Source organism: Temnothorax longispinosus, chromosome 11 (assembly GCF_030848805.1).
Source record: "Temnothorax longispinosus isolate EJ_2023e chromosome 11, Tlon_JGU_v1, whole genome shotgun sequence".
In the NCBI taxonomy this organism is placed as follows: Eukaryota; Metazoa; Arthropoda; class Insecta; order Hymenoptera; family Formicidae; genus Temnothorax; species Temnothorax longispinosus.
This window is the reverse complement of record NC_092368.1, coordinates 2,974,297-3,001,030: the sequence shown is the minus strand read 5'-3', so window position 1 is coordinate 3,001,030 and position 26,734 is coordinate 2,974,297. Positions and strand designations below refer to the sequence as shown.

At 40.8% G+C, this 26,734-nt stretch overlaps 2 protein-coding genes across 3 annotated transcripts in view; both read left to right on the top strand.

Moving 5' to 3' along the window:
- Positions 1 to 26,734, top strand: part of LOC139822486 (peroxisomal membrane protein PMP34) — a 223,599-nt gene that overhangs the window by 182,282 nt on the left and 14,583 nt on the right. The window contains exons 1-3 of one of the 2 annotated variants that reach the window (XM_071794244.1): positions 12,910 to 13,115; positions 23,975 to 24,276; positions 25,459 to 25,616. In XM_071794244.1, the coding sequence (XP_071650345.1) occupies positions 24,140 to 24,276; positions 25,459 to 25,616 (295 nt within the window). In that variant the 5' untranslated portion in view covers positions 12,910 to 13,115; positions 23,975 to 24,139. Of the gene's footprint in view, positions 1 to 12,909; positions 13,116 to 23,974; positions 24,277 to 25,458; positions 25,617 to 26,734 lie in introns of those variants that run through there. The other variant, XM_071794243.1, reaches the window with a different exon arrangement.
- On the top strand, positions 9,808 to 10,654 carry LOC139822488 (uncharacterized). Its single transcript, XM_071794246.1, has 3 exons — positions 9,808 to 10,098; positions 10,180 to 10,338; positions 10,480 to 10,654. Exons 1-3 carry the CDS (start codon positions 10,032 to 10,034, stop codon positions 10,536 to 10,538), a joined length of 285 nt encoding a protein of 94 aa, XP_071650347.1. The 5' UTR covers positions 9,808 to 10,031; the 3' UTR covers positions 10,539 to 10,654.

Sequence of the window (26,734 nt, the reverse complement as noted above, 5' to 3'; positions counted from 1 at the left end):
AAACTTTCGCGAAAGCTTGCATAACGCGCGGGTGTCCTTCCTGTTCCGAGAACGAGGGAGACTCCGTTCCGTATTAATTGCCGCGCGCATTAACGAAATTCGCACGACGTAGCACGGCCGGCGCCGCGGCGTGGGATAAATAATTACCTCTTAATTAAGGCACTCGGCCCGAACATCTGTTTCTCGGCCATATAATCTGAATGGGCTCGTGCTCGCGCTCGCGCTTCGTGCACATCGTTTTCTCCGTTCTTTCTTCCCGCGAAAATAAAGTCCTGATTTACGGCGTTGATCTCCCGGTAACGTGGCCGAACCATCGCGCGACGAGGACAAATAGCACCCACGGTTATTTCCTTTCGTATTATCGCGTGAATTATATGTGAGGCGTGAAAAGAGACCGCGATCAGTCGCTACCGAGAGTGGGATACTGCAATAATTTTAGTCGTACACTTTGCAAAATTCAGTAGAAAATGCCGAACGCAAAGAAAGGTACGCGAAGAAAAGCGAAGTTATATTAAACGATGCGCGCGCGCGCGCGACGGTTCTCCAATGTCGTATTGAAAATTAAATACCGGCAAATAAATAATATCGGACAATCGGACGTGCGCACGCGAGTATACTCACGCTAAACTGGCTGTGCATCGGGTTGCATTATGCACGTGCGATACCGCGTGGGTGTTAATACGCGACGTTAGAAACGTAAATGCATTAGCATTGGCAATACACATGTACCGATCTTTATGGATGGACAATAAGTGTCTGTAATTTTCCGCATTAAAAATACAAGGCAAGTAAAATTTTCACGAGAAAATTGAATAATTCCTGACTATTATAAAATATGTACAATTTAATTGCAGCTATTATCATTTCTGTAACTGAGAAACGATATTGCGTTAAAAGTAATTACCGTAAAAAGAAGAAATCACTTTCAAATTAATTAACAAATTTTACTCACTTTCGCAAATTTAAATATCTATGTACGTCAAAAGGATTAAAGATTAAATCGTTGATTAATTCACGTTTTAAAAGATATATTATTTTTTATCAAAAATTCCAGTAATTCATCAATTGTCTTATTCTACGTTAGGCTTTCCTCGCGTATTAGTCGCAACGTGGCGGCACAGAAATAGTTTCAGGCAAATCTAGAACGGCCTTGACGGATCGACGAAGCAAACCTTGGAAAAAAAGACAAGATCTTTGAATGTCGCGAGTTCACGAGGCGCACCCTTAATTTTTGCATAAAACAACATATGCACATGCACATATACGCGTGACGCGGTCGTTCCGATGCCAACAGGAATTTACTGCCGGCGATCGTAAAAGCCGAGAAGATGCATTTATACGTGCCGACTTTATATGTTTACGTCTACCAAAAGTTCGGCGAAAAGGGACGTCCTGTCGAACGAGAGAAACGAGACAGAATTATGTATACGGCCTGCGCAAATCTTTCGTCGAAGGCGGTGTGAGAGATTATCGATAATCGGTGTAAGTACGAACGCCGATTTCGGAATAAATAGTTGTCAATCGCATTTATCGCATTATTTAATTGCAAAAGTTATAGGGAAAAAAAATGGTTAAAAAATCTATTAACATTAAAATGATCCAAGCGGTTGTATAAATGTACGCGTTAATTAATCAAGAGGCGCTTTCGTGAATCTCCATTTAATATTATCAAAAGCGAATAACTCCTTTTTTTATCGCTTAACAATCAAATTTTATTTTTTTCACCGATAAAATGGGAGGACTGTTTTTTTAAATAATTGTCTTCAGTCGAGTGTGAAACGATTAGAAACCCCTCTTGCATTCTTGACCTAGTCGTTAATTCTCCGACGTCTTTGCGTCGACAGCCTGACGGTCGAAATGATGTATCTCTCTTTCTTCATCGTGGCCATTCAAAATAAGGCTTGGTCTTATTTTAAAATTTCACGGGGTTAGGCTCCGTGGCCAAAAACAAGCGCGGAAAGCTCGCGTGAACTTTGCAACGACCTATTTATTATTTTCAAAACGCTTCCGACCGCTCGCGCGAGCGGGCGTGTTACGTAACGCATTTGCTGCGTATACGCGTTCGAAAGTTTTAACGACGGGATAAATATCGACGAGCGAAATTGCCTCACACTGATAATTATATGAGACAACTTCCATTTCGCCTCTCCCGCGTTCTCGTCCGTGAACGAGGTAGCAGGCACTAAATTGAAACGCCCGATGCCATCGGCTCACGGGACAAACGACGCGTGGCGGCGCCGCGTCATGTAATCAGATTAGTTTAGGATTATAAATAATGTAATTGGTTTGCCTCCTGGCGCACAAAGAAGAGGGAAAGAGGAGAAAAGGATTGACGAGACGCGGACACGATTTTTTTTTTACTGGCCGCTTCGAACCGGGTATCTCTGGTGGATTAACTTTATACATGGGATTATATACCGAGTGTTCCAAATCCGGCGGATGTCTTCTGTCAACCGCGAATGTCAGACGACGAATTAACAAATTAATTTGTAAAGCATGTCCGACGGCTCCGCGATACTTTATATTTGCCGTCTTACATTGATGCCCGGTAAAATAATTTTGCATGAACAGCGTATTATACAAATCAACAGCTGGCCGTCCTCGGAAACTGGTAATTTCCACCTGCCAAACTAATTCATCCGCATACAGGGTGTAAATCGCATAAGCTCAGTCGCTCGGAAGCTAATAATCCGGGCTAGCAGTTGACGAAGTCGGACAGGTGCGCGGATTCTCTAATATAGGTCTGAGCAACGACTCGCGACTCTAATTTTCAGGATTGCGATGTCGCGCCATGCCGTGAGATCCCCTAACCGAAACATCTTTATCGTAAGATTCATGTAGCCCGCACGCAATAATTCAGTTGGCCCAAAAATGCTCCATAAACAGCCAGACACGTGCGCGATGTAATAAATAAGTAACGAGAGAATTTCTCGCACCTTGGCACCAAGCTGCAATGTTTAACTACTACATGCGTTAATAGCAAGGTTGTGCGCCAACGCATGTCGGAAAAATTATTCATTACAGAAGATTAATTTGACTAAAATAGTCTACAAATATTTGGATATAATGGCGCTTTAAGAAACAACGAGAAAAAGATGTAAATAAAAATATTTTCAGAAATTATCTTATTCGTATGAACGAATTTAACTGGAGGATAATTTCGAACTTATTTATCTCTTGCGTATGTACATTAGTTACTTTCTTTGGAGTTCTTTAAAGGCATCTCCCCTTTAGAGGCATTCAGAAACAAATATTCTATTCTACATATCTCAGCTTTAATCAGTCCGTTAATTGGAACAACATTTACTAAGCGGAAACTTGCAGCTCGATTTATGGCCGAATTTAGAAGGAACGCCGTGACTTTGGTCTCGCGCGGAATCTGGCAAATCGTCCTTCATGAGGCTGACTCCTATGTATCTCTCCGCGTCTTCTGGTCACAATGGTTCGCGTGTCTCTTTTAATGATTCGAGACATTAGACAGCGGAAGACAGGTGTGATCGATATCCCAGAACACGAGTCTCTAATTAGAAGCGACGTTAACCCGAAAATACAGGCCCGCCACACCGATGACCAAGCCCGATAAAAGTTCGTAGTTCGCTTCTCAAGGTAATTGTGATTTATCGACGTGTATCTCGCATTTTACGCTCTCGTGGCCGGCGAAATTAATAACAACGCGAATTACGTTGAATTAAGGCCTCCAGACGGATCCATTATCGCGTTCGCCGCATTACCGCACGAGCGTTGACAAACGAGAAGAAAAAGCGTGGGGGGAGGAGAGATAAAACGGAGAGGGCCAATTTGAAAATAATTTAATACGCATTTTACCGGTGGACCCCGGGCACGCATACACCTCGCGGGGTCAACGACGCCTGACCTTTCACCAGGGAGATTTGTGGCAGTCTCGTTTCAAGAGAACGACCGAGAACGGTGAAACGGAAAAGTGAGAAGAAGAGGCGAAGAAGATTCGTTCTCAACGACGCCCACAACAATTTACTCTACGACGATAAATGGCAGTCGATCGTTGCGCCTATATGTATTCAAAGTTATTTCACGTACTATTAAACGCGACTCGCCGAGCCAAAGTGTCTTTTGGAGATACAAAGTTAAATTAGATACCGAGCTATTTTGAGATATTTGAATCAAATTGTATTATATTCTTCGTTATATGAATTATTGTATTATATTCTTCGCATTATGAATGCGTTATGAATTATGTTGTTATCTATCTTGACGAAATAATCAAGATATAGAGAGAAAGCGAAAACGTTTTCCAGCTAATTTATTAAAAAGTAAAAAATAAAGTCACAAATATTATTATATTTTACGACACTGTTTGTCGTAGAAAGACAATGCAAATGTTTATTCAATTAAAAAACAAATATCTTTCTCCTTTGCAAAATAAATATTATATAGAAAAGTAATCTTTTTAACTACTTTTTTATGATTACATCAAGTTTATATCAAGTTTTTGACATTGGTGGCGCCAGATTGCGGCGACAAAGTTCGCGTCCCAAATCAATACAGAACTACAACAACAATATGAAGTTATAGTTTCCGGCGAATTTGCATATATGTATATTTCGTGATCCAAAGGTTATTAAAACCGAGGAAGACCGCATGCACATGTTATCGGAGGAACAGAGCAAGCGCAAAGGCCCTCACCTGCGTTAAGTTTATTCAATCTGGCAGAGTGGCGAGAATCTGGCACGGATTATGCCGGGGTGCATTATTACGCGAGATACATGCACACACACGAGCACAAGCGTAGGCGCACCGGCGCACCGCTGAGTATTACTGTCGTTTTGGCAGCGCGTGTGATTTCCGTGATTTACCGCAGTGGACGCTTTAAAGCACCCGCGATTCAGTAAACTCTCATGGAGAGAGTTCGCGCGTGAAACACATCGACGAACGGGATAACAATCAGATTAATTTATACGCAGAAATTTCGAAGAAAAACTATAAAAGAGAATTGTTCGGTACACGATTTCTCCATTTCGTAAACGTATCACCAAGATTAGCGATCTTTACGTATATCATTTTGAACATTAAAAACGTGAATATGAATGAAAAATACATACGCAAGCTTTGGCATTTTATATTTATGTTGCATATTATATTTTCTAAACTTTCCATTTCAACAACCGCGGTCGCTTTCAATTGTTCTACGTGATTTATTGAGCAATAATAAAGTATTGGCATATTTTATAACTTATTTCACATTAAAATAATTTTACTACTGAAGAGCCATTTATGTGAAGTTAGAAGGATCATTTCCGCGCATCTCGTCGTAATTGTCTTGCTCCTAATGTCGCGAGTTAAGCTCGCTAAGCCGGAGAGTGTAGTCGGTTGTACACCGAGGGCAAAAAGCGAGCATAGCGAAAGCGTCGACAAGACGTTTGCGTAAAGATTCTGTGTCCGTGATGCAGATCTAACTCAAATGTTCCACGAAGCGCGTCCACCCCCGACACCTCGTTGCTGTCGTTCTAGCGACAATTTTCTCGACATCGTTCCACTGTCGGCTGACGCTTTGTCGGCTGTCTCCGAGTCATTGCGTAACAGGCAACGAATAAATAATCGGCCGTGCCGTTTGTGCCAAGGAACGGGGAGCGCGACAAATCGTCGCGCTTCCTAGCTAAGCCGTTGTTACTGCAGCGCGATTTAGGCTCAAGGGAAAAGCGTTCTAGCGTAAGTGAAGTGCAGCACGACGGACAGGTGTTAGCCTCTCTCGTCGACGCCTAATAGATGCGCCAATAGTTACACGCGTCTATTCGACGCATCCGAGTGATCTATCCACGTCTTAAATTAACGCCAGCAAGATACAATAAGATCTTGCGTGTTTTACGTTCGGGCGGCGCGTTTTCAGCAAGAAAATAAATAACTTCTGTATAAGAAGTGCAGAAGTCGAAGTTCGCATTTTCGATTTTTCAAGAATGTAGAAGGAAAAATATAGAAGCAAAAATTACTTGCTATAATAAGAGATAATAACTTCTTTCTTTCTGAATAATTTGTGATAATCGCGCGTTTCATTAAGATTCGATCTTTTTCGTGGAAATCGATTTCTGAAGTTAAGTACTTCCGACAGCAGTGATGAGACTAATCGAGGGATCATATCGTAAATCTTATCGCTCACAGTAAGGCGTTCGCAGGTGTAAACGCGTCCGCGTGTAGGCAGATTCATGAATAAATCAGTTCGACTAGGTGCCATGTATCAAATATGTAGACGTACATATCTATTCACGGATCTCACGTACGAGTACATTAACAGAGATCTTCGCTGACATAAGTTCGTCAGCAGTATTTCCTAACAAAATAAAAACTGCGAACACGCGAGAATACAAGATGTCTGTACTCATATAAAAAATTGTAAAGAGTCGCAAACTATTCGTTCGATATTCCTGGTAAAAAAAATATTCAAAAATAGAATTTGTAAAATAATTTTCTTGGTGGCATTTAAAAAATACTTTCTTCGATGGCTGCATACCTGCACCTCTAGCATTAATATTGGAAACTGAAAAGCATTCGCACGCCAAGCACGAAGACTAAATCTAAGCGCCGCGAGAGATACATTTTGTCTTTCCGTTTACTTGGAACCACGTGTGTGGTCTCAATGGAGCACGTGTCGGCCGCAACGCGAGCGCAACTTTTTCTCGCGCGCGAGACGTGCTATGCGCTTTTCGGCGCAAAATCCCGGAATTCCTGATCCGCAGGTTCCGCCAGGCCAAGAGGTTTCCCCTCGGGACTGGCGGAATTTATGCGGCGAGCACAAGAAACGCTCAAGATCATCGCTTAGCAAAACCTAGTTTTCGCATCAATTTCTGTTCTTCCTTTTTCGTTCATTAAATATTTTCGGCAACGTTGTAAAGTAGAACGACATACGCAATATAATAATTAAATAATATTCCTATGACTTTTTCTGTTTTGCAATAAGCTCCAGAGATTGATCACAAAAATAATTGAACGTTAATCAAACGCGCGATACACTAAAAGCTAGGAAAGAAAGAAAATACTGTTCGCGTTATTGCAAGTAATTTTTGCTCCACTTTTCTTTACATTTTAGGAAGTCAGAAGTGCGAGCTATGACTTCTGTACTTCTCATACGGAGTATCCTAGTGAGATATCTTTTATCTATAAGACTGTATATGTAAGACGTATTGCTTTTGAGCACGTAAGGACGCTATTCTTTAATACAGACAACTGTAATTACGTGGCCGAATTAACATTATTCTTAAGTTATTCATCGTGATAAAGTACTACAAGCCAGAACATTATTTTTAATCCACGAACTTTATGTAAAGACAATAGCGTGGCATAAATATCAATTTTCTGGCACATATACCGTGATACAGAAATATCGCGCTTGTAATTCTGTACGTGTGACATTTTCAGCATCGAAAGATATTTCGGAATAAATGCCCGCAACTGACAATCTCCCAACGACAGTCGCAAAATTTACGCGTCTTCGTACGTGGATGTTTCAAAATGGATTCTTTGCCCAAGGCTGATTTAAATAAATTTATTTCCTCCACGTCAATAAAACAATATATAACAAATAAAACGGAAAATCTTAAAAGGGGATGACAAAACGCCAAATCCAGCTAAAATTGATTCAATTAATCGATATGTTAAAAAAAAGAAATAAATATAATTATAAAATGTATAAAATGTATCTATTACGTAAAAGATAAATTATATAAAAATACATACCAAAATCAAAATTGTGATATTGCACTTTACTTGATGAATATTTTATGCGTAGTCATTTATCGATAGTTTTAAAACTGCTAAAAAATATCGCGATTATGATAACATAACAAGATAAGATCTGCACATTGTTAAACTCTCGTGATAATCAACAGTGTCACCCAGTCATAAATAACTCGCTGCAGTCTTTATCGCAAATGCCATTAACAATTAAGATAACGATCGCGTGCAGCCGATACAGCACTATCACGGGAATCATTAAATTGCAACACGATTACGAGATAAGCCGTGTTTTTCAAACTCGCCGACGTAATCTGGTGGATTGTTACGCAGTTCATATCGTTCGCAATTAGCGCGCATCGCGCGTGGGCAGGACGGACGCAATAGAGAAATAAAAAAAGAGAGAGAGAGAAAGAGAGAGAAAGAGAGAGAAATATTATATATATGTAAACAAAAACGTGGAGCAGCCTCCAGCTGAGATGCAGTTTTACGCCCATCGGTTTTCCTCGTAGCGACATCGCGCGGCACGATGCCAACTCACTAGAATGCACATTCCAACCGACGATCTCTCGCTCCGACAATGCGAAGGGACCGAAATCAGGGAGATGCGGTTATAAACACGCCGGAATGAAGCTCTCTCTCTTTCTCTTTTATCCGTCGTCAGGTCAATCGGCGCTTTCTCGCGCGTTCTTCTCGCAATCTCGCGAGACGCGACGGGCTCTCCGGACGCGGAAATATTCATGCGATTCGCGATGTGACATAATTGAACGGCGGTGTTCCGGGTTTCGGTGCCGCGCCACGCCGCGTCGAGATCGCTCGCCGATCTCGCGCGCAACCGACGCGCGGACTGCGCGCGAGAGCGCGGCGACGCCCGGCGCGCGACGATACCGCGCGTCCTCGCGAATTACGCGGATAGAACTGCGTGGGAAACTGGCCCGAGGCTTCACGGGCGGCACGGCCGCTCGCGGTGCTCCGTGCTCCGGGGGCCTACCGGCGACCCCGCGACCGTGAAATCGATCGAATTTTGTCACTCACCGATTCATCGAGGTCCGCCAGGCTTTGCCGCGCGTGCAGCGGTCGGATGCGCTCCCCTCGCTCGCCGCGGGACCTGCGAAAACACGGAACGATTCACTTGTCACTAATTAAAGATATCGCGACGGCGGCCATACTGCCGTGCGCGAGGCGCCTCGCTCTCGGCTCGCGCGATGGCGCCACGGCCGCTCGGCCGGTAACGAGCCTCGACATACATGCGACACATTTTTTTGAAAAAAGAAATAATTTAATGTAAAGTTTCTCCTGTCTCTTTCTTCTCTACGATTTGAAGGAAGTATGTTTCTCTTAACAGCTAGCTGTTGTGTTAAATAATAAAATGTTTAATATTTCTTTTAAGTATTTTTTTAGTATTCCAAATTTTAACTTAAACGTCTTTTAAATAATTGTTCTTGGTTTGAACGAGATAATCAATTGGAAAAAGTCCATTTGTGTGAAGTATTAAATAAATTATTAAATCATTAATTCTTTTTCATACATATGTAGCAGAGGACTGCGCTGTTATATCGAAATTCAATTCACACATATATCGTTAAATAAAAAAACTAGACCCAAAATTGTCCGAAATATAAATCAATCTTCCCGATTTAGATAGTATTAATAAAATAAAATAAAAAAATATTGTTAAAATGAGATTGCGCGCGAGCTATTCGAATTATTCGAAAAACAAATCTGATCTAATATCCAGACAGATTCGCACGAGTAAATAACATTTAAACATATAATTTACAATTAAATATCAATCATATGGATATTGAGTAGAAATCTATTAGACTTGAAGAATTATCGCCACCGTCTCAAATCTAGTCTTCAATCGCATGTGAACAGTGATTCGCAAAGATATTAAACATATTTCACGTAATATATTTGTATATAGACATAAAATACTCAGGTCACATCTGCGCATTCGAATCATATTCGATAGAAAATCACACGCGGAATTTTTGGGGAATATTCGAACGTATGAAAAAAATAATTTGTATAATTTTGTAAAAATATTTGCTCGTCGAATGGATAAAGACGTGCCTCGACAGTATCGACGACAATCTTTATCGTCGAGGACGTCGAGCGTTGTCACTCGCGGTGCGCAGAGCGGAGGGAACAGCTGATTCGTTTTTCCTAACCTCGATCGCGCTCGGTCAAGACGCTCGGTCGGACGTTTTCCTCTAGATCGGTGACGTTCCGCGATTTTCGCGTGTACAACGAGGATCGGCGGCCGCGAATACTGACGTACGCGATTGACTCGTGTGTCACACTCGGGCCAGATTGACTCGGCAACGATGGTGAAAATCAACACGCGATGGAAGACCGCCGAGGATTTCAATATCCTGCGTGGGAGCAGCATTTGTAAGAACCGAAACGCAATCTCTGTCTGGAAACGCTGTAGAAACGATATCGCATAGATATTCGCACGTCGTTTCATTCCAGGGACGAAGGTTAAATATTTCTGGCGCAAGGGGTGGATAGAGATCCCGGTGATAATGGCATCCACACCTCTCGTGCTAATAGGGTGCGGCGCGGCCGGTTTCACGGTATATTACGGCCTGACGCACGATTTAACACCGAAATATTACAAAACGCCGAGAAGTAAGTAATCGAAAGTATACATTCGTTCTCGGAGCGCTTGCTCGGCTCCGCGACTGTTATGCAATCGTAAACGTCCGTCGATAAAGCAGAATCGCTGATAAAGCGTCAAATTAATGAATACTAATTGCGCTCGTACCTCAGTTTACAGACCGGACGATCCGCAAGTCCAGAAGATCCGCTATACCTCGGCCTTCGACTAATACCTCTAATTTTTATTTAAATTTCAGTAGTACAATATGTGTACACATTATATATATAATATATCCTTCCATTGTAGACTTATGTTTCGAATAAATGTATGAAATATTGTTATCAACGAGAGTCCCCTTCCCTTCTATGGAACCAACTCCAGTTTCAAACCGATGTGGCTTCGTAAAACCGCGAATTAAATTTTTATAACATAAAAGTATATAAAAAACATTTATATAGAATTTCCCGAGAAAGTTATAAAATTGTGCGTTTTCTGAAATATCCACGGTCGCTTGCGTCATAAACTCAATAGTGGAAATGGAAAAAAGAGCACTTTATCCCCACGATACCTGTGTCCTGTGTACTCTTAACGATGTCGTTATCGTTATACTGTCATTGTGCAGTTTTTTTTAACCATATAATATACCTGCGCAACGATAATAACGAGAACGATACTGTCGTTAAAGTTAACAGAATAGGGGTACCGATATCGCTGGGTTCGTTCGTATGGTCAAGCATGATAAAAAGACAAGATCGTACAACATATGGAAATCTATTGGGGGTGTTACGTTTTAGTAGTGGGTATACCCGCCCTTCATGGTGTTCTTTTTTCCATTTTTCCATCAGTGTGTATAATAAACGTATAATCGCGGTGATAAATCTCGAATAATCGTAAAGTTTTCTCGTAACGCTGCAGTAAAGGAGAAGCGATTGACGTTTGATGGTTTTACAGATACGATCATGCGTTCCTTTTACGTTCTCGACATTGAGACACTCCATTGCATCTTTTTAAAAATCTTTAAAACGCGTATGTTATATGTGCGCACACGTAACAATCACGCTCGCGAAGAATTTTTATACGATTAATTGTATGACGCAATTTTGATTATTTAGCTAATATCGTGCAGGGAAAAGATTTCTGCTTTTTACGATTCTGCGCGAAACCTTCGCGGAAAAGCCCGAGGGGCATTTCAATCGTTCGTTCTTTGAAAGCTTTTCGAATGTCCTTTATATTTTCGCGTTGTGTTGTATATGCGTCCTTTATATTTTCGCGTCGCGGTTTTATTTTTGAAGCCCCGTGAAAGAACTCTCCACTTCCTAACGCGCCAAGTCACTCGACTTACGTTTCTTCTCGTCCCCTCGATATTTTATCCGTACTTTTTAGCATTAAATTTCCTGTTCAGCGTTCCGTATCGGAAGTAGACCCTTCGTCCGTGCTCCGTGTCGGAGGATTATAGCGCAGAAACGAAGACTTTTCGCCTCGTATCATATAATTTCGGCTTATGGCTATCTCCCTTAATGTTTCTCGTTTATACCACTCACGGCAAACGGTTTGCTCACATATCCTCGAGAAACGTGCGACAACTTCGGGGACAGTTTTTCCTCACATACACACACACACACATTTTAAGTCACTACTTTATTTCCATTTCATTTAAAGCTGATATGCCAATATGGTAAAAATATATCGTCAGATTTCAACATATGTAAAAATTTAATAATAAAAAAAATATTAATTTTTGTGAAAAGATCTTTTTTATATACAGAAACAGCACGACAAGGTAGGTGAGTCTTCGTTTCTGTTCAAGAACTTTATCTCAAGAACTTTAATCATCCTACACAGTTCTTCAAACTTCGGCAAGTCGCGAAACTTGGTATTCGTGATTTTGGTGTAAGAACAACGGTATGCGAAATTATGCCGATTAAGAATCCCCACCGCTGTACAAGAAGAGCCCGAATCCTGCCGGTGACTTTCGCGCGCGCGAGAAAGAGAGGGAACGGGCCTGTGATATTCCTACGAGTTAGGGCGCAGGATCGCGCAGTGCTGACGGTGCTTCTCTGTATTGCGTGTGTACGCTATTACAACCAGGCGAGGACGACGGCGTAGCGTAGGGTTTGTACGCGCCGCGGGGGCGCACGACGAGGAGCGAGAGAACGCGCGCACGAAAGGGAGAGAGAAATAGTAAAAGGGAGGAGGGATGCTCGGTAAAGGAGGAGGAGGAGGAGAGAAGATGAGCGAGAGAACGAGAGGGCCGATCGAGAGGGTGAGAGCAGTAGGGGGAAACGGAGCACACGGTACGGAGCAACCCCCATTGCCTCGCCAGTGGTTCAGTCAGCGTTTCGCACCGGTGTCGCTTCGCTTCGCTCCTCGCTCGGGATTACCCTCGGGTACGTCCTCGTGCACATCCTCGCGTGCCCCCCAGTTGTCTCGCGAGATCAATGAGCTTGCGACATATCGGCAGCCACGTATCCGGGCCTTGCTCTAGTAAATCGCAGCCGTAAAGCCAACCGTGACGGCACGGCAGAAAGCTGCCGGGAGAAAGAGCTAGTCAAGCGTGATAATCGAAGCTACCACTTGTCGCTGTAGCTAGAGATAAAGAAAGCAAAAGGGGGAGAGGAAGAGAGAGAGAGAGAGAAAAGGAGGGCGAGAGAAAGGGAGAGTGAGTCGCGAAAAGTGCCAGAGCGTGGACACGAGATCGAAAGAGGAAATCGAGGACCTCAACGGGTCCTTAACGTTCACGACGGTGTATGTCTCGGACCCTGTTTCTCAGCTTTTCCTCCGGCAACGCTTTGTCTACGTTCCTGAGGTAAGTAGCGGACATTTGTGATAAGAGAATGCCGAGTCTATGCTTGTTAGTTGTATCGTACTATACTGTGAATCATTTTGCCCTTGCAATTTTAGAGTTTTGCGCTAATAAAAGTCTTTTAAAATATCCAATTGGTCGATATCTATGAAAGTAATTTATGAACTTTAATGTTTACGCGGATTGCTTATCGAGTATTTTCTTTACTGACTCTGAAATCAATTTTTTTAAATGGGAATATAAATAACTTTCTGTCTTTCTCTCTCGCTCTCTCTCTTCAGTAATATTCGAGACAAGATATATATTTGCTCTGTGCAATAATATTTAAGATGGAGAAAGTAAAGAAAAAACGTAAAGAATAAACGAAAAATTTAAAGAACCAATTTGTCGATGCAAATATTCAATTAATCATGATTATTAAGTGACTGTGATAGACGTGTTAAAACGTTCATCCTAAACGTGTTAAAACGTCCCACTTTAATGTTCGCTCGAATATCATATATCCGTTCAGTGATATATATTGGTGATGAGAGATGTCTTGAAGGAAAAGCCCTCAGTTCGTGATTTGATCTCCTATTTGCTCAATGTTCTGTCAGTCCGTTTGGCAATCCTTTCAAGCTCTCTTGTGCTTTTGGCTCTTTATATGTCTTAATCTCATTGCTCCGAAAGAAGAAACTTTTCGGGCATCTCTTTGTGGAAATTGTAAAATCTTAAACCTTGTAAGTTGCAAGGAAATAAATTCTTCCAAAGGTACCAGTTATTAATTATCGGCCAATAATTTCAGCTAATATTCACAAAAAATCATATTTTTGGTAAAAAAAAAACATTTATATCCGATATTTCATATAATCTCTTCTACTACAGATCGGAGTATTTATTTCTGATTGTATAGATTTATCATGTTTCTCTGTCTCTCTCACATTTGACATATGATGAATTGGATTACATCAATCTCACGTCAGTGTTCTAGAACTTTGTCCATTTTCTATATAAATGTGTGAAATTAATGGCTGGTGCTACATCGTTTCTTTAAAAAATGAATGGACACCCACGATTTATGAAAATATTAAGCTCTCACATATTTATTTTGCAATAAAGCTCGAATATTTTTCTATTTAGAGCTTTTATATAAGAGAATTAAAAAACATAGGATTAAAGAACGATGGAGTTGCGTGCATGGCATAAAAAATATCATTTCTGCAAAAAGCAATATAAAAGGGTGCTAATTGTCACTTCTCCGTAAATATCAGATTTAACGCGCAGTTTTCTAAATTTTACATCTCGCTGTAAAACCGATTTAATTACAAAAAAAAAAAAAAAACAAGAAAAACCATCCACTTCGCGGCCGATCATAAAACATAGATTTTCCGCTAAGAGGTCGAGATAATTTCTTAAAAACGTATAGCATAACTGCGTACGTTATATATGCCTTCCGCAAATAGCGCAGTCCACACACATATATCGCTACTGCGCAATATTTTTTACTCCTTCGAGAAAAACGCGCGGCTTTGAAAGAGTTAATAATTATGTGCTCGTGTAGCACGAACTTTATTGATTCGCGAGCCGTAGGTCGCATCATGCGCCTCGTAATAAGCCATTAGGACACGTGCTCGTATCTGAAAACGTGACATTTCAGTGCAGTTCCGAAATATCGCAGACTGAAAGGACTGTAAAGCTGAAGCTTATGTCCGTATTTTTCGATAATCAATAGATATTAGGTCGGTTTTCGAACGGAATTTTATACGTAAGCCAAAACACAGGTACAATTCGTAATCATACAGTTCGCCAGTTATGGGAGATACCGACGTAATTGTTTTCTTACAAATTCATTGGAAATATAAAAGAATGCAGTCTTCTGTTTCATAAACTAAAATAAGTATATTTACCATTAATCGTATTATCATACATCGAGAGAATTGTTTCGCAATCATAACGAGAACGCCATTCCTCGTTGTATTCAAGCTCGCGCTTCATTTGCTATAGCTTGTGCGGTTGATAACACCATCTGCAATTGAACAGACGTGACGCCCAAGTTCACTAAAGCCTCGTAAACTCGTCCTGGACTTGGGCCAAATCGAAGTGCCATAGCACCAGCGTCGTCGTGCACATAACTATATGCGCCCGAAACAGCTGTTAACCCGACTTGTTGCACCGTCAACAGACGTATCCCCGCTGCAACTGGTGAATTTCGCCGCGCGAACACGTAACCAGGTCTCTTGAATATAATTATAAGCTACAAATATTGGAATCACAATATCCGAGTTTATAAAGTCGAGATACTGGCGGCTGGATTGAACGAAAACTATCTCCCATACATTATTATATTAGATCTACAGGAAATCAAATTAAATCTATCAATTTGTCACGAATTGAATTCGGCACATGTATTGACCTAACTCATTGACGCTGCGATTTTAATTGTTGTTTGTTAGATCACTTGAGAAGGACCCGAATCCTGGGTTGAAACGTCGTGAGAGTTATGTAATTATTACCAATTAGTAGTTGATTAAATATATACACTTTTTTGTTAAATCTATCACTTTCATATTTTTTTCACGTAAACTTTTCAAGAACAATTAAACTTTCCTCTTTCTCTCTTTCGTTCTAACTGAAATATACCTAAATACCGTCCATTCAAGAGCAAAGAATAATAAATGTCTTAAAAGTTGTTCGAAAAACTTCAGGAAGCATTAAGTTGATTGGCGATGCAATTGACATATATAGACATCAGTAAACGCAGATGTACGTTTACTTATCGATTTGCTTTCTCAAGTGCATGTGTAATATCGATTATTTTCAGTTTAAAACACATTTGGCTAGAACAAAGTATCTCAGGAAAGTACGGATATATTATTTCTGAAATCCGCTCGACTTCTCGACCCAATAACCGAATTTATCGCACCTGCGGGATAGAGGTCGTGGAGAAAACTCTAGCTATTTCAGGAAGTAGGCTACGCGCGCGAAGATAATCTGCAACGCTTGTAAATGCATTCACACAATTGCACGACGTCGGCGTCGTCGCGTCGAACCTTGGAACCTTGGTTCGCGATTACGCCACTGGGACACACAAAAGCAACGAAGTTCGGCTTTAGTTCGGCGAAGAGACTCCGACAGAGGAAAGGAAACTATTTACGATGGGAAAAAAAAGACGTAAATTTCCAATAGGCCGCGCCGTCAAATTTCTCGCGGTACATCGAGCACCGTGTCTCTGTGCGATGCGCTTTTGTGCATGCTTCCGATGCATCGCTGCATCGTTACGATCGTTATGACACGCGAATTTTCGGTTCAAATGACAATCATTCGGTCGGACAGTATCGTTATCTCGTTACACGTGTCGCAAGAAAATAACGCTGGCGTATGATACAACGGTAAATAATAAAAATATTTGTGTGTGCTCCGCTGCCATATACCTTCAAGTCTTAATTTAACGCAGTTTATTTTTCATTGTATATTGGTTATCGAATTTGCGATCGATATTTCCTAGGGGGAAGAATTCCTTCGCTTTTTAATATTCGATATCGAATATCTTGGTACCTCGAATTAAAATTCTCAAGAAAAGTATACCTGACTTGAGTTTAGATGGACAATGAAGTTTCGTTATTCAATTTCCCGTCGAAAGCTTAGTTCATAAGGAAGGTCCCTTACTTTCAAGCTCTTATAACTCTGTAGTTGTCGATGCCACGACATTTTCACGAAGAAGAGAAAAGATTAATTACAAATTACATTTGTCAGTCTGCCACGAAAATTAATTTACCAAAACTTCTGGCCCGGATATTATAAAAAAATTCGTTTAACGGGATTCTGTGGAGATTTATCTCGATATTAGGTAACTAAAAACAACAGAAGTTCGGCTGAGTGATTACAGTCAATTATCGAATCATCGACATCCGATGCGGGATCATCGTGCTTTTTTGTGTTCCATCTATCGCACGCAACACGTACACATGGAGGACAAAAGCGTATGAATAAACGAAGAGCGCTCGTCCAGTCAGAGTATGGCGGGTGTGGTTGTTTAGTCGCGATTGTCGATCAATAGAGACAATCAAGCTGTTAATTACCGGGACGTGACTAACCGTCGGTTAAAATTCGGTGTCGAGCTTTTCGTCGATTATATCGTCGCGTAAAAGCTCCCCTCGCTAACTCGGGCGACGCGCGGTCTGAAAATAAACTTGCGTCGTCGTCTCGACGTCGTTTCCTCTAAAATTGCGCGCCTCGCTCCATGTTATATTATGCCAGATATACCGAGTCTACACGCAAAATCTTCCGCTTGCATAAGGGAGTATAGTCGCGGTGGAAATTTCACGTTCAACGTACGACCTATACAGGGTGTCCGCGCTTCCTTTCGCCCACGATTTCCTTGATCTCACTTTCTGGGGACGATCTAATGAAAATTTAATTAGACGTAATCTGATTCCAGTACCTCTTTCTACTTTAAATATCTAACGCAATTAACCTCCATTTAAAATTAGCCGAAGAGTAACGCGACAATATTCTTACCTCACGAATGATCTAGATTTTTAACTTGAGAGCTCTGTTGACGTCCAAATATTTTTTTCTAATTATTTTTAGGCAATATTTCGAACTCGACCGAGTATTCGTGGGTAGAACACTTCGGGGACATCCTGTATATATTATATACGCGGGTGCTGACGAAGTTACTTCCGGCACGTTAACCGCGCAGGCATTCTTCAGCCATCACGGTTGATGTTGAGACTAGTGCGTCTATCTATGTGACGCTCGCTCTCGTAAACTCGTGAATCGCTCTCAGCCCTTGCTGCTATCAGAGATTGTTACTTATACTTCAACACATGTCTGTGAAACAGCGAAAGCAACAATGCCAGCGACAACAGCGTATAGTCGCGGCTCGAACTCGCAAATGAAATAACAGTCGGCGAGAGCCCAATCAGATTACGGCGCGAGCAAGCAAAAGCACTCAGTGGTAGAAACGCTAGCGAATAGTTAGTCCCGAGTTAAGTAACGACGCGAGACACGAGTGGCAAGAATGCCGGAGGGAAAGAGAGGCACAGCAAGAAGGAGAAAGAGAGAGAAAGGCGGAATTACTTTTCTACTCGAAACGGATGGGACAGCGTACCCGTACCGTCTAATTACGACGAGCAATTTATTGGCGAATTGAGAACTCTGGAGATTCGTCTTCATTCGATTATCGCGTGAATTAGACAGATCTGTGATATAGTATTCGACATCGTGTTGGCAATATTGTCGTTGAATTATTGGACACACGCGCGCGATGATATACGAGAAGAACAATGTTTCTGAAGTACGTAAAAGTTGGACCAGATACAGCTATGAAAATAATTATGCAAAATGCTCAAAGCACGATGATAATGCTGCGGAAAGTTTTGACATTCTAGCAACCAGCTTGAGCATCCTACATAATTATTTTGATAGTCGAACATAATTATTTTCAGACCTGTACCTAGTTAAATTCTTAAACATTCAGCAAAATCGTCCTCTCGGTGTATATGTTAAATTAATAACAACGGAGATTATATACATGAGTATTACGTATTACCCGAGAGAACAAATTGAAAATACTGCGCTGGATACCTGGCAGTTTTTCCAGAGATTTCGAAACCGAACATAAAATTTTCAGGAAAGAAACCGGCGTTTCCCTCTCAGGAGAATATCTTTTAACCGGCGGCTTTAACCATCTTGCCTCGCGGCGATATCAGAACGAACGACCTGGCGGTAAAGGGTATCAGCCTGGGATTAAATGGGGCGTAGTAATCGTTTATGCCGTAATTATATATACTTGCATAATTCTAGGTTTATATAATATCACTGCTCTCGCCGCGACAAAGATTATGTGAGGGCAGTCCGCCCTCGCACGCGCGTATGTGGCTAGCAAGTTTTTAATCGCGTACCAAATCGAACGAGTGAGATACACAGCGGCAATTAACAAATAAATTAAATATCATGGTACGCTGTCAGCAACAGTGTACCGTTCTAATCGTTTGTCACGCGAAATATACAGTAGCTAAATATAAAATATATCGTTAAATTAAATATATTCAGTGCATCATAAAATACACGAATGACACAAGTGGCCCGATATAAACGATTTATAAATGCAGGCGGACAATTGCGGACAGCAGAATTTCCGCTCGTTTGTCATGTATTCTGTTGCAGCGATAAACAAAACGTCGCGTCGTATAATCGACCGCTTCGAAACGGTGTGATAATGGCGCATATTATCATAAATTTCGTTAAGCTGCGTACAAGCTTCGAACAACCCGCGCGAGAATCCCTATACCTCAGGCGCGAGTTCGGCCGGTTGCTCGGCCAGAAAATATTATGTCACTAAATCGTTAAATGGATGTTTAGCCAACGTTGACGGGCGAATCCGCTTAGTGTTATTAAGCCACGTAGCATTAAGAGGATAACGCTCCGCGATACACTCGTAACTTTGTCCGATACCGCCGAACGCATGTCCCGCCGAGGAGCGACGGGCGAGCAGCGTCGTCATAATCCGATTGCCGATGTTGCTGGTACGGTCCGGACAACCGATATACCTTGTTGCTCGATTGTATCAGAACCTGGTGGGTCGAATCGCTGGCGTTAAGAGATCAATGTTTCTCAAACCCTCGCGTGCTGACGAGAGCTTTGTCGTAGCGCACAATCGTAAAATCAATAGCACACGCATAGCATGTAGATATTTGTTGCTCATTTTTCCTGCGTTGTGCCACGTCGCGATACGAAACTATGTGGTAAACATGAAATACACTGAGCCAACGCATTGCAAGTATAACGTGTTCTTTGGGGCATAGGACCTAGTATTAGGCATAGAAACCGATATATTTTTTTAATACAATCGTTAAATAGTGAAATCTATACAGCTAACAGCATGCAGTTATCTTTTAATTTAATCTTTTCGCAAGAAGTTGTAATAGAATCTGCACGCCTTACTGGCAGACTCCTTGGCTAAATTTCTAATGTCGCTGGTGCAAAAATATGCAACTGATGCATCGATCAGATAAAATAGAGCCCGAATCTGTATAGATTCGATCGGAGCAATTATTAGAAGGAATAGATAAGGGATAATAATACGAGTGGTAACATCGGTAACATTTACATAGTCCCTGCAGTTTAACGTGGTTTCTACTCTTAGTGCCATCAAAGGCTGCCTATTACCATCTGCAGTATTCATAACCAGATCGCGAGCAGACAGTTGTTACTTCCCTAGAGTGGCCTAGAGAATCGCTACTATTTTCGACAGAGACCGAGGAATTAAAAGAAAAATCAACACAATCGAAAGATTGCTGCTTCAGCTTAGTTATTATACATGGCGATATTCACGCATCTATATAATCATAAAACGTTAATTCGCGCTTTCACCAACGGCTTTCGCGCTTGAGCGAAACGTAACGCTTACTTGCTTGTTAAAAATAAAACGGCAAAAACTCGTGGTAGCGAAAGGTAAATTCTAATTTAACGGAAATTGAACTCTTTCTGGAATTTCGTACAGAAATAGTCAAGGAAAATATCAATCTTGATTTCTCATGTATTCGATCTAATTCTAGAAGAGAATAAAAATGTAGTAGATCTCCGAGATTAAAGTTAACCGACTTTGCTGAAACCGTTCATAAATCCTAAAAATAGTAACAGGGTCACGTTCGACTTTTATTTTGAGAGATATTTGCACGGCGAAAAGAACAGATACGCGAATAAAAGTACAGAAAATGTCGATATCACTGGAGACGTATCTCGAGACGGATAACACTCCCTCGTCACACTCGCACGGAAGTAAAACATGACGCTAGAAACGATCCGACGATCTATACGCCGATACGCGAAACCTTCCTATAGTATTTTGCTTTCCGCGCGTTTATTGTTAAAGTGCGACGAAAAAACGTAACCCCATTTCCTTGGCGCGGAACAGAAATAAACCATTACCGAGGTAACAATAGCCCTCGACACTGAAACAATTGCGGTCAGTAATTGCGCTCTTGCTCGGAAATTTAAGAGTTGAGAGACGCGTTAATGGCCTAAATACCGCAAATAGGAGCCCGGACGATGTCCGAGATAAAGATAAAACGAAGTTCTAACCGGTCCTACGATTTATATCGGCCATTTGCTAAACGACAACGAGTGTATCAAAGTGATTCGTATAGTTACCGTCGTGGGACATGGCACAGATGAAACACGGTTTACGTTCAATTTCATTCAGAATGAGTTACGTATCTGAAGAGGCAGAGAGAAAGTAAAGGAGGCGTGCGACGTATTTTAATGGAGGCTTTAATAATTGCGGTCCACACCCTCGACACGCGGGCATCAGGTGTCCTATTTAAATATTTATAAAGCCTCACCTCTTGCATATCGTCTCGAAACCGAGGTACACGAAGCGGCACGTTGCCTTGTCCAGAAGTAAATTTGCTGAGCAACAACGACGACGACCATCAAGTTTACTTCATGTATTTTTCAGCGGAACGTGTCCACAAACATTCTCGTTTAACAATCCGCATCGCTCTTTGTGCAAACCCTTTTTATTTATTTATATCAAATTTTAGAGAAAATTAGAAAAATGAAAATTAATTCACTAATATTTAATGACAGTGTAATAATGAATTTCTATATTCCTGAAACCGAAATAATTTATGAGTCATTATGACAGAATATTAAATATTATTTGCGAAAAATCATTTTAACAAGGATAGTGTTTGCAAATTTAGCCTTAACATTAAAATTTTAGCTTTAAATATGAAATATGAAGCTCATTACTTGATTTTGCCTCTTTTGACGAGAAATCTTAAATAAAACGTCTCAAGTAGCTCTCGCTAGATCGTTCGTGAAGTAACACCGTTTCTGTCTCTTCTCTAACAAGTCTTATCAAACTATCGTGCGTAAAGCGGTGTTAAGCGATATTCAGAACTTGCTTCGTTGCAATCATTAGTCCGCTATTCAGCGCGACCAAGTTAGAAATTCACGGCGTTAAGGATATAACGCATTCTACTACCAGTTACCTGTAACCAGATCGTGACTGTGAATATTCAAGTCAAAGAATGAACTTTCCGAAGAACGCGAAGAATGTTATCGTTTATCGTGTGTGCAACATATCGTGCTTCTTGAACGTGAATAAAGTCTTTCTTGACACTGACGGGCGAGGAATATTTAGTATTCAAAAGAGATGTAAATTTTCATACGATGAAAATAAATCCGACGTTATTCTTTTAATTAATGTGTGAAGATATGAAGAATTAATGCATTATATTAAGATAAACAACTTTAAATTTCAAAAAATGAGAGCTCCAGCATATATAATCTATTTTTTTTTCTAATTAATATGCATCGATTTAAGGAAGTACAGAGCAAAATATTGTTTGCATTTCTCTTTACTTTATAACGGCATAGCTTTATAATGGTTTTCGTAAATTACATCCACTGTACGTGACAATGTTGACCTCTTGAAGTACCTTTTAATGAAAAAAATTGATTACAACGATATGACGTTTATGGGCATTTTCTCTCATTCTATGTTTTATTATTACACGACCATTTAAATAAAAAAAACATAGACGGGAACAAATATTTTTCAATTAATTGAAATACGAGACATATTATGTATTTTGCGCGGGTGATGCAGCGAGTGTGCGAGAATGTGCAAAGCGTTTCAAATTTATCTTAAAATATTCTTGAACATATTTGAGGAACCTGAACCCTCCAATTCCCAAGATACCTATATCCTGCTGCGCGAGGTTCCCCGCGTTTATTTAGTATATACGCTCCCTTTAAGCTTTTTCGTCAATATGACAAGCATTCTCGTTCAACTTCATCGTCAAAATATGTGATATGAAATATGCGAATATCGAGTACGACATTCAACGAGGTCTTATCGGAGATCACATAATTGTGGAGATTATATTAAAAAGTATAAATGCACCATGGTTTACAGCCGCATTTTATATTCTCTTAATCTCCGGGAAGATAAATTTTTACCATCATTGTTGTTGCAAGCAACTTCTGGATGTTCTAACGTCGGAGCAGAAAGCAAGGAAAATATTCAAGAGTGCTCGCACAGACACTGAAATGTGTCTGAAGCACTCACCTCTTCTCTTTATTCTCCTTCGCCGCTTTAATAAAAGTATTTTTGTCGAAGTCTTCCGCCACGAATCAATTCAAGAAAATCCAATCGGGATTCGTGTTCCATGCGTTCATGCTCGGATCTCGAATATCCCATTCTTCTTGCACTTTGCGATTTCCTAGGAATACGATGTCGTCTGCATGTCTGGACATGGTTGCCATCTTCTTATTTATTGGAAAACTCAAGCTTGAAAATACTGGAGATATTGTTCGTTGAGTTGTGTGAAATACGTGCGAAGAATCATGTAACGCTTTGTTAAATTCACAAATGTAATGTTTATTTAGGCGAAATCACAGTGGGTTTTTCGAAATTTGATGCAGTCTCGCGAAAGATACGCCCCATCGAAACTTGATATGAAATGTAAATGACCTGCCGGAATTTTATATTAAAAAATAGAAACACAAACAACGCTACTCCTACAATTGAAATATTTTTGTATATTACCGTTAACGCTTGTACTATATTTGTATTATATTATTTTATATTAGTTAACGTTTGTATTATATTTACAAAAAAGATATTCCAATCTTTATATATACAATTTAAAAGCAAATTTTAAAATAGGGCAAGAGGCAATACTTTTATGTAGCGATATTTTCCAGTGCCAGAATCTCATTTCGACTAATTAAATGGGAATGTGGAAACTTTGACATATATACACAACTTCCAGATACACGTGTCCCGAGAGTGTGGCAAAAGCGCACTACGGTATTAAGGGCTGATGTGTCCGCATTTACGGACGTGTAATTCTCGTTTTCTCCAGCTGGAGGCGTGCGGCCGACTTCTGTGCTGCGTGCAGAGGCTCTGCAGAAGCGGAAGTGCAACCGACGAGCCTGCCGAGCATCGAATCAACGCTCGCGGTCGGCGAGGAGCGCAAGCGGAGCCTGAGCTGGTGGAGGGTCAGGGTCCCTCGGGCCCGGAGGATGGAATGCTCGCTATGCCCGTCAGCCCGAGTCCCGCGTCCACCTCGTCACAGGAGGACGCCTGCAAACCGCCGCCGCGCAACTGCTATCGTCTCGTTATGCTCGGCAGTGCCCGGGTTGGAAAGACCGCCATTGTAGCACGGTAAATGCCCGAAATCGATTGCGGCATTCAGCTTCAAAGCTTTTTCTTTGCTATTTTCTATTATATTTTTTCATTGTAGTTTTGTAAATACGATACTATATATTTTATTTTTTTAATATTTCCTCAATTTAGTTACGTATATCTCCTAAATTTAATTACGTGAAGATATAGAGGATTTTATTTTCTGTATATCTTTTAGTTATTTGTGTTTAACTTTTACTTGTGCTCAACGTTTTCCCATTAGAACTTAGCCGATCCAATACCTTCTGTTGTGCTTCCTATGTTTTGCTATTCCGTACGCTTCGTCCCAAGCTTCGTCCGTTCGGTCTCCTAAATCCTGCCCGTCGTGCTCTCTTTCTTCATCGATTACTAATAGTGCGAAACAATGTCATTCAATTAATCTTTGAACCGTACCGGCCCACCACTACGTGTCGCATTGCTGTTTTCTATTGTTATTCGACCGCTGCCATCGTGCGATAGGGTGTCGAAAAACTGGCCGCCACATGTTCCTGATGGGAATAAAGCGTAATCCTTCCGAATTGAATTAATCTGTTAAAATTGCGACCTAATCATATTTCTTTTCTCATCGTCAAATTGAACCGGAGAGTGGCCGCAAGTTATTAAGGAGACGATAAAATCCCTCGCCACTGCCGCTGATATTGCACGTCGATTAATGTCGCGGTTCCGCGAAATGTCGAAAATTCGGCCAGTTCGAAGTTATGTCGACCACCCGAAATTGACCGCAATTACGTGACCCCCGCATACTAAGTGAATTTTTCGTTCATATGCGCGTAGATAGCAATCGCTAACGAGCCCATTTTAAAAATCGAGACAGATGCTTATTCTCTCGTCCACAAAAACGTGACTCTTTAAATACTCGGTGCTACGATTAATCCCGTGTTTACCATCCCCGTTCGTTGGGCCCGTATCTGTTTTGGAGAATATACGTTTACATTGATTAAATTTTGGAAATGCTTTTTTAAGCCATTTTTTAAATCGTCCAGCACACACAGAATCATAAAATTATCAAATTCTATTCTATCAATCGACTACATAAAAAAAAATGGAAACGGAGTTGAAATTTGAAACTCGAAAGATAACGAGTGAAAGAGAGAGAAAAAAACCGTGAAGCCTAAAATAACGAATCGTTCATGGATAAAATCGTTGCCGCTCACGTTTCAGATTTCTGTTCAACAAATTCGAGGAAAGCTACACGCCGACGATAGAAGATTTTCACAGGAAACTTTATAGGATCAGAGGCGAGATTCATCAGCTTGATCTTCTAGATACAAGCGGAAACCATCCGTTTCCGGCGATGCGACGATTGTCTTTCCTGACGGGTAAGTCCATCGGCTTACCTCCCCGGAGAAATGCGCTGCTCCATTTCAAGTTAGTTGCATTCAAGATGCCGCAAAGTATTCGCACGCATATTTCCGCGGAATATAAAATTTTCATTCTCGGCAACGACATTCCGCTTTTATCGCGGCGAAAATTGGTTCGAGAAAAATTAATGGATATTTGACTTTTGTATGAGCATGTAAAAAATTGCACGTTAGCGAGTGACGTGTTGCAAATGCACTGCGATGCATTTTATATGAAAATACGCCAGACTGCGGTAGATGAAAAAAGAAGGTGTCACAAAAAGATGCTTTCTACCACGAATATAGTTTCGTAAATCTTTAAGCATTCGAGAAAACGCGGTTGGTGTATACGAGACGAGGCTCATCTAAAGATTAACACTCTACTTTTATCCCGACACATCTCTCTCGACGACCGAGAAAACTTTCGTTCTTCGATGTGACGTAAGAATGCCTAGAACGATACCGATATTATGAAGAAAATCGTACCGAGCATTTTCTGTCGTCGGATTCGTGCTTCGCAAGTTTTACAACTCTCGGCGAAATCTCATACCCTCAACAACGATAGTTCACTACGTCCTGCACACGGGAAAAGTTCGAGGGAGACTGCCCGGGGTGAGTGTCGAACTGTTACTGCTGGAATTTCAGCAAAGTTCAAATATGAAATTACACGAGTATCATGTGGTTGCAATTAATTTTGCAGAGAAGAGAAGTCTAGGCGAAAATTATACATCCAACGTTACGGTAAAAATCCGTTTTCTGATAGATTAAGCATTCAGGCCGGAATCAATTCTACAGATACAAAAAAGCAGCTACTTTAATAGTTTATGTCATCTATTTATTCCTTCTTCGTTTGTATCGTTCTGTTAAAATTGTTTTATTAAAGAGTTGGATAATAGAGATTAGTATATTTTAAATCATAATTTCTTCTTTTTCTCTTCAAACGATTATTTCTTATATTTTTCTCATTTTGATAATAATCTATACATATAAAAACAAATGTCCTGACTAACTGACTGACTGACGGACTGACTCACCAACACCCAGCCCAAACTTCTAAAAACATGAAATTCGAGGAGTATATTCCTTTCACGTAACAT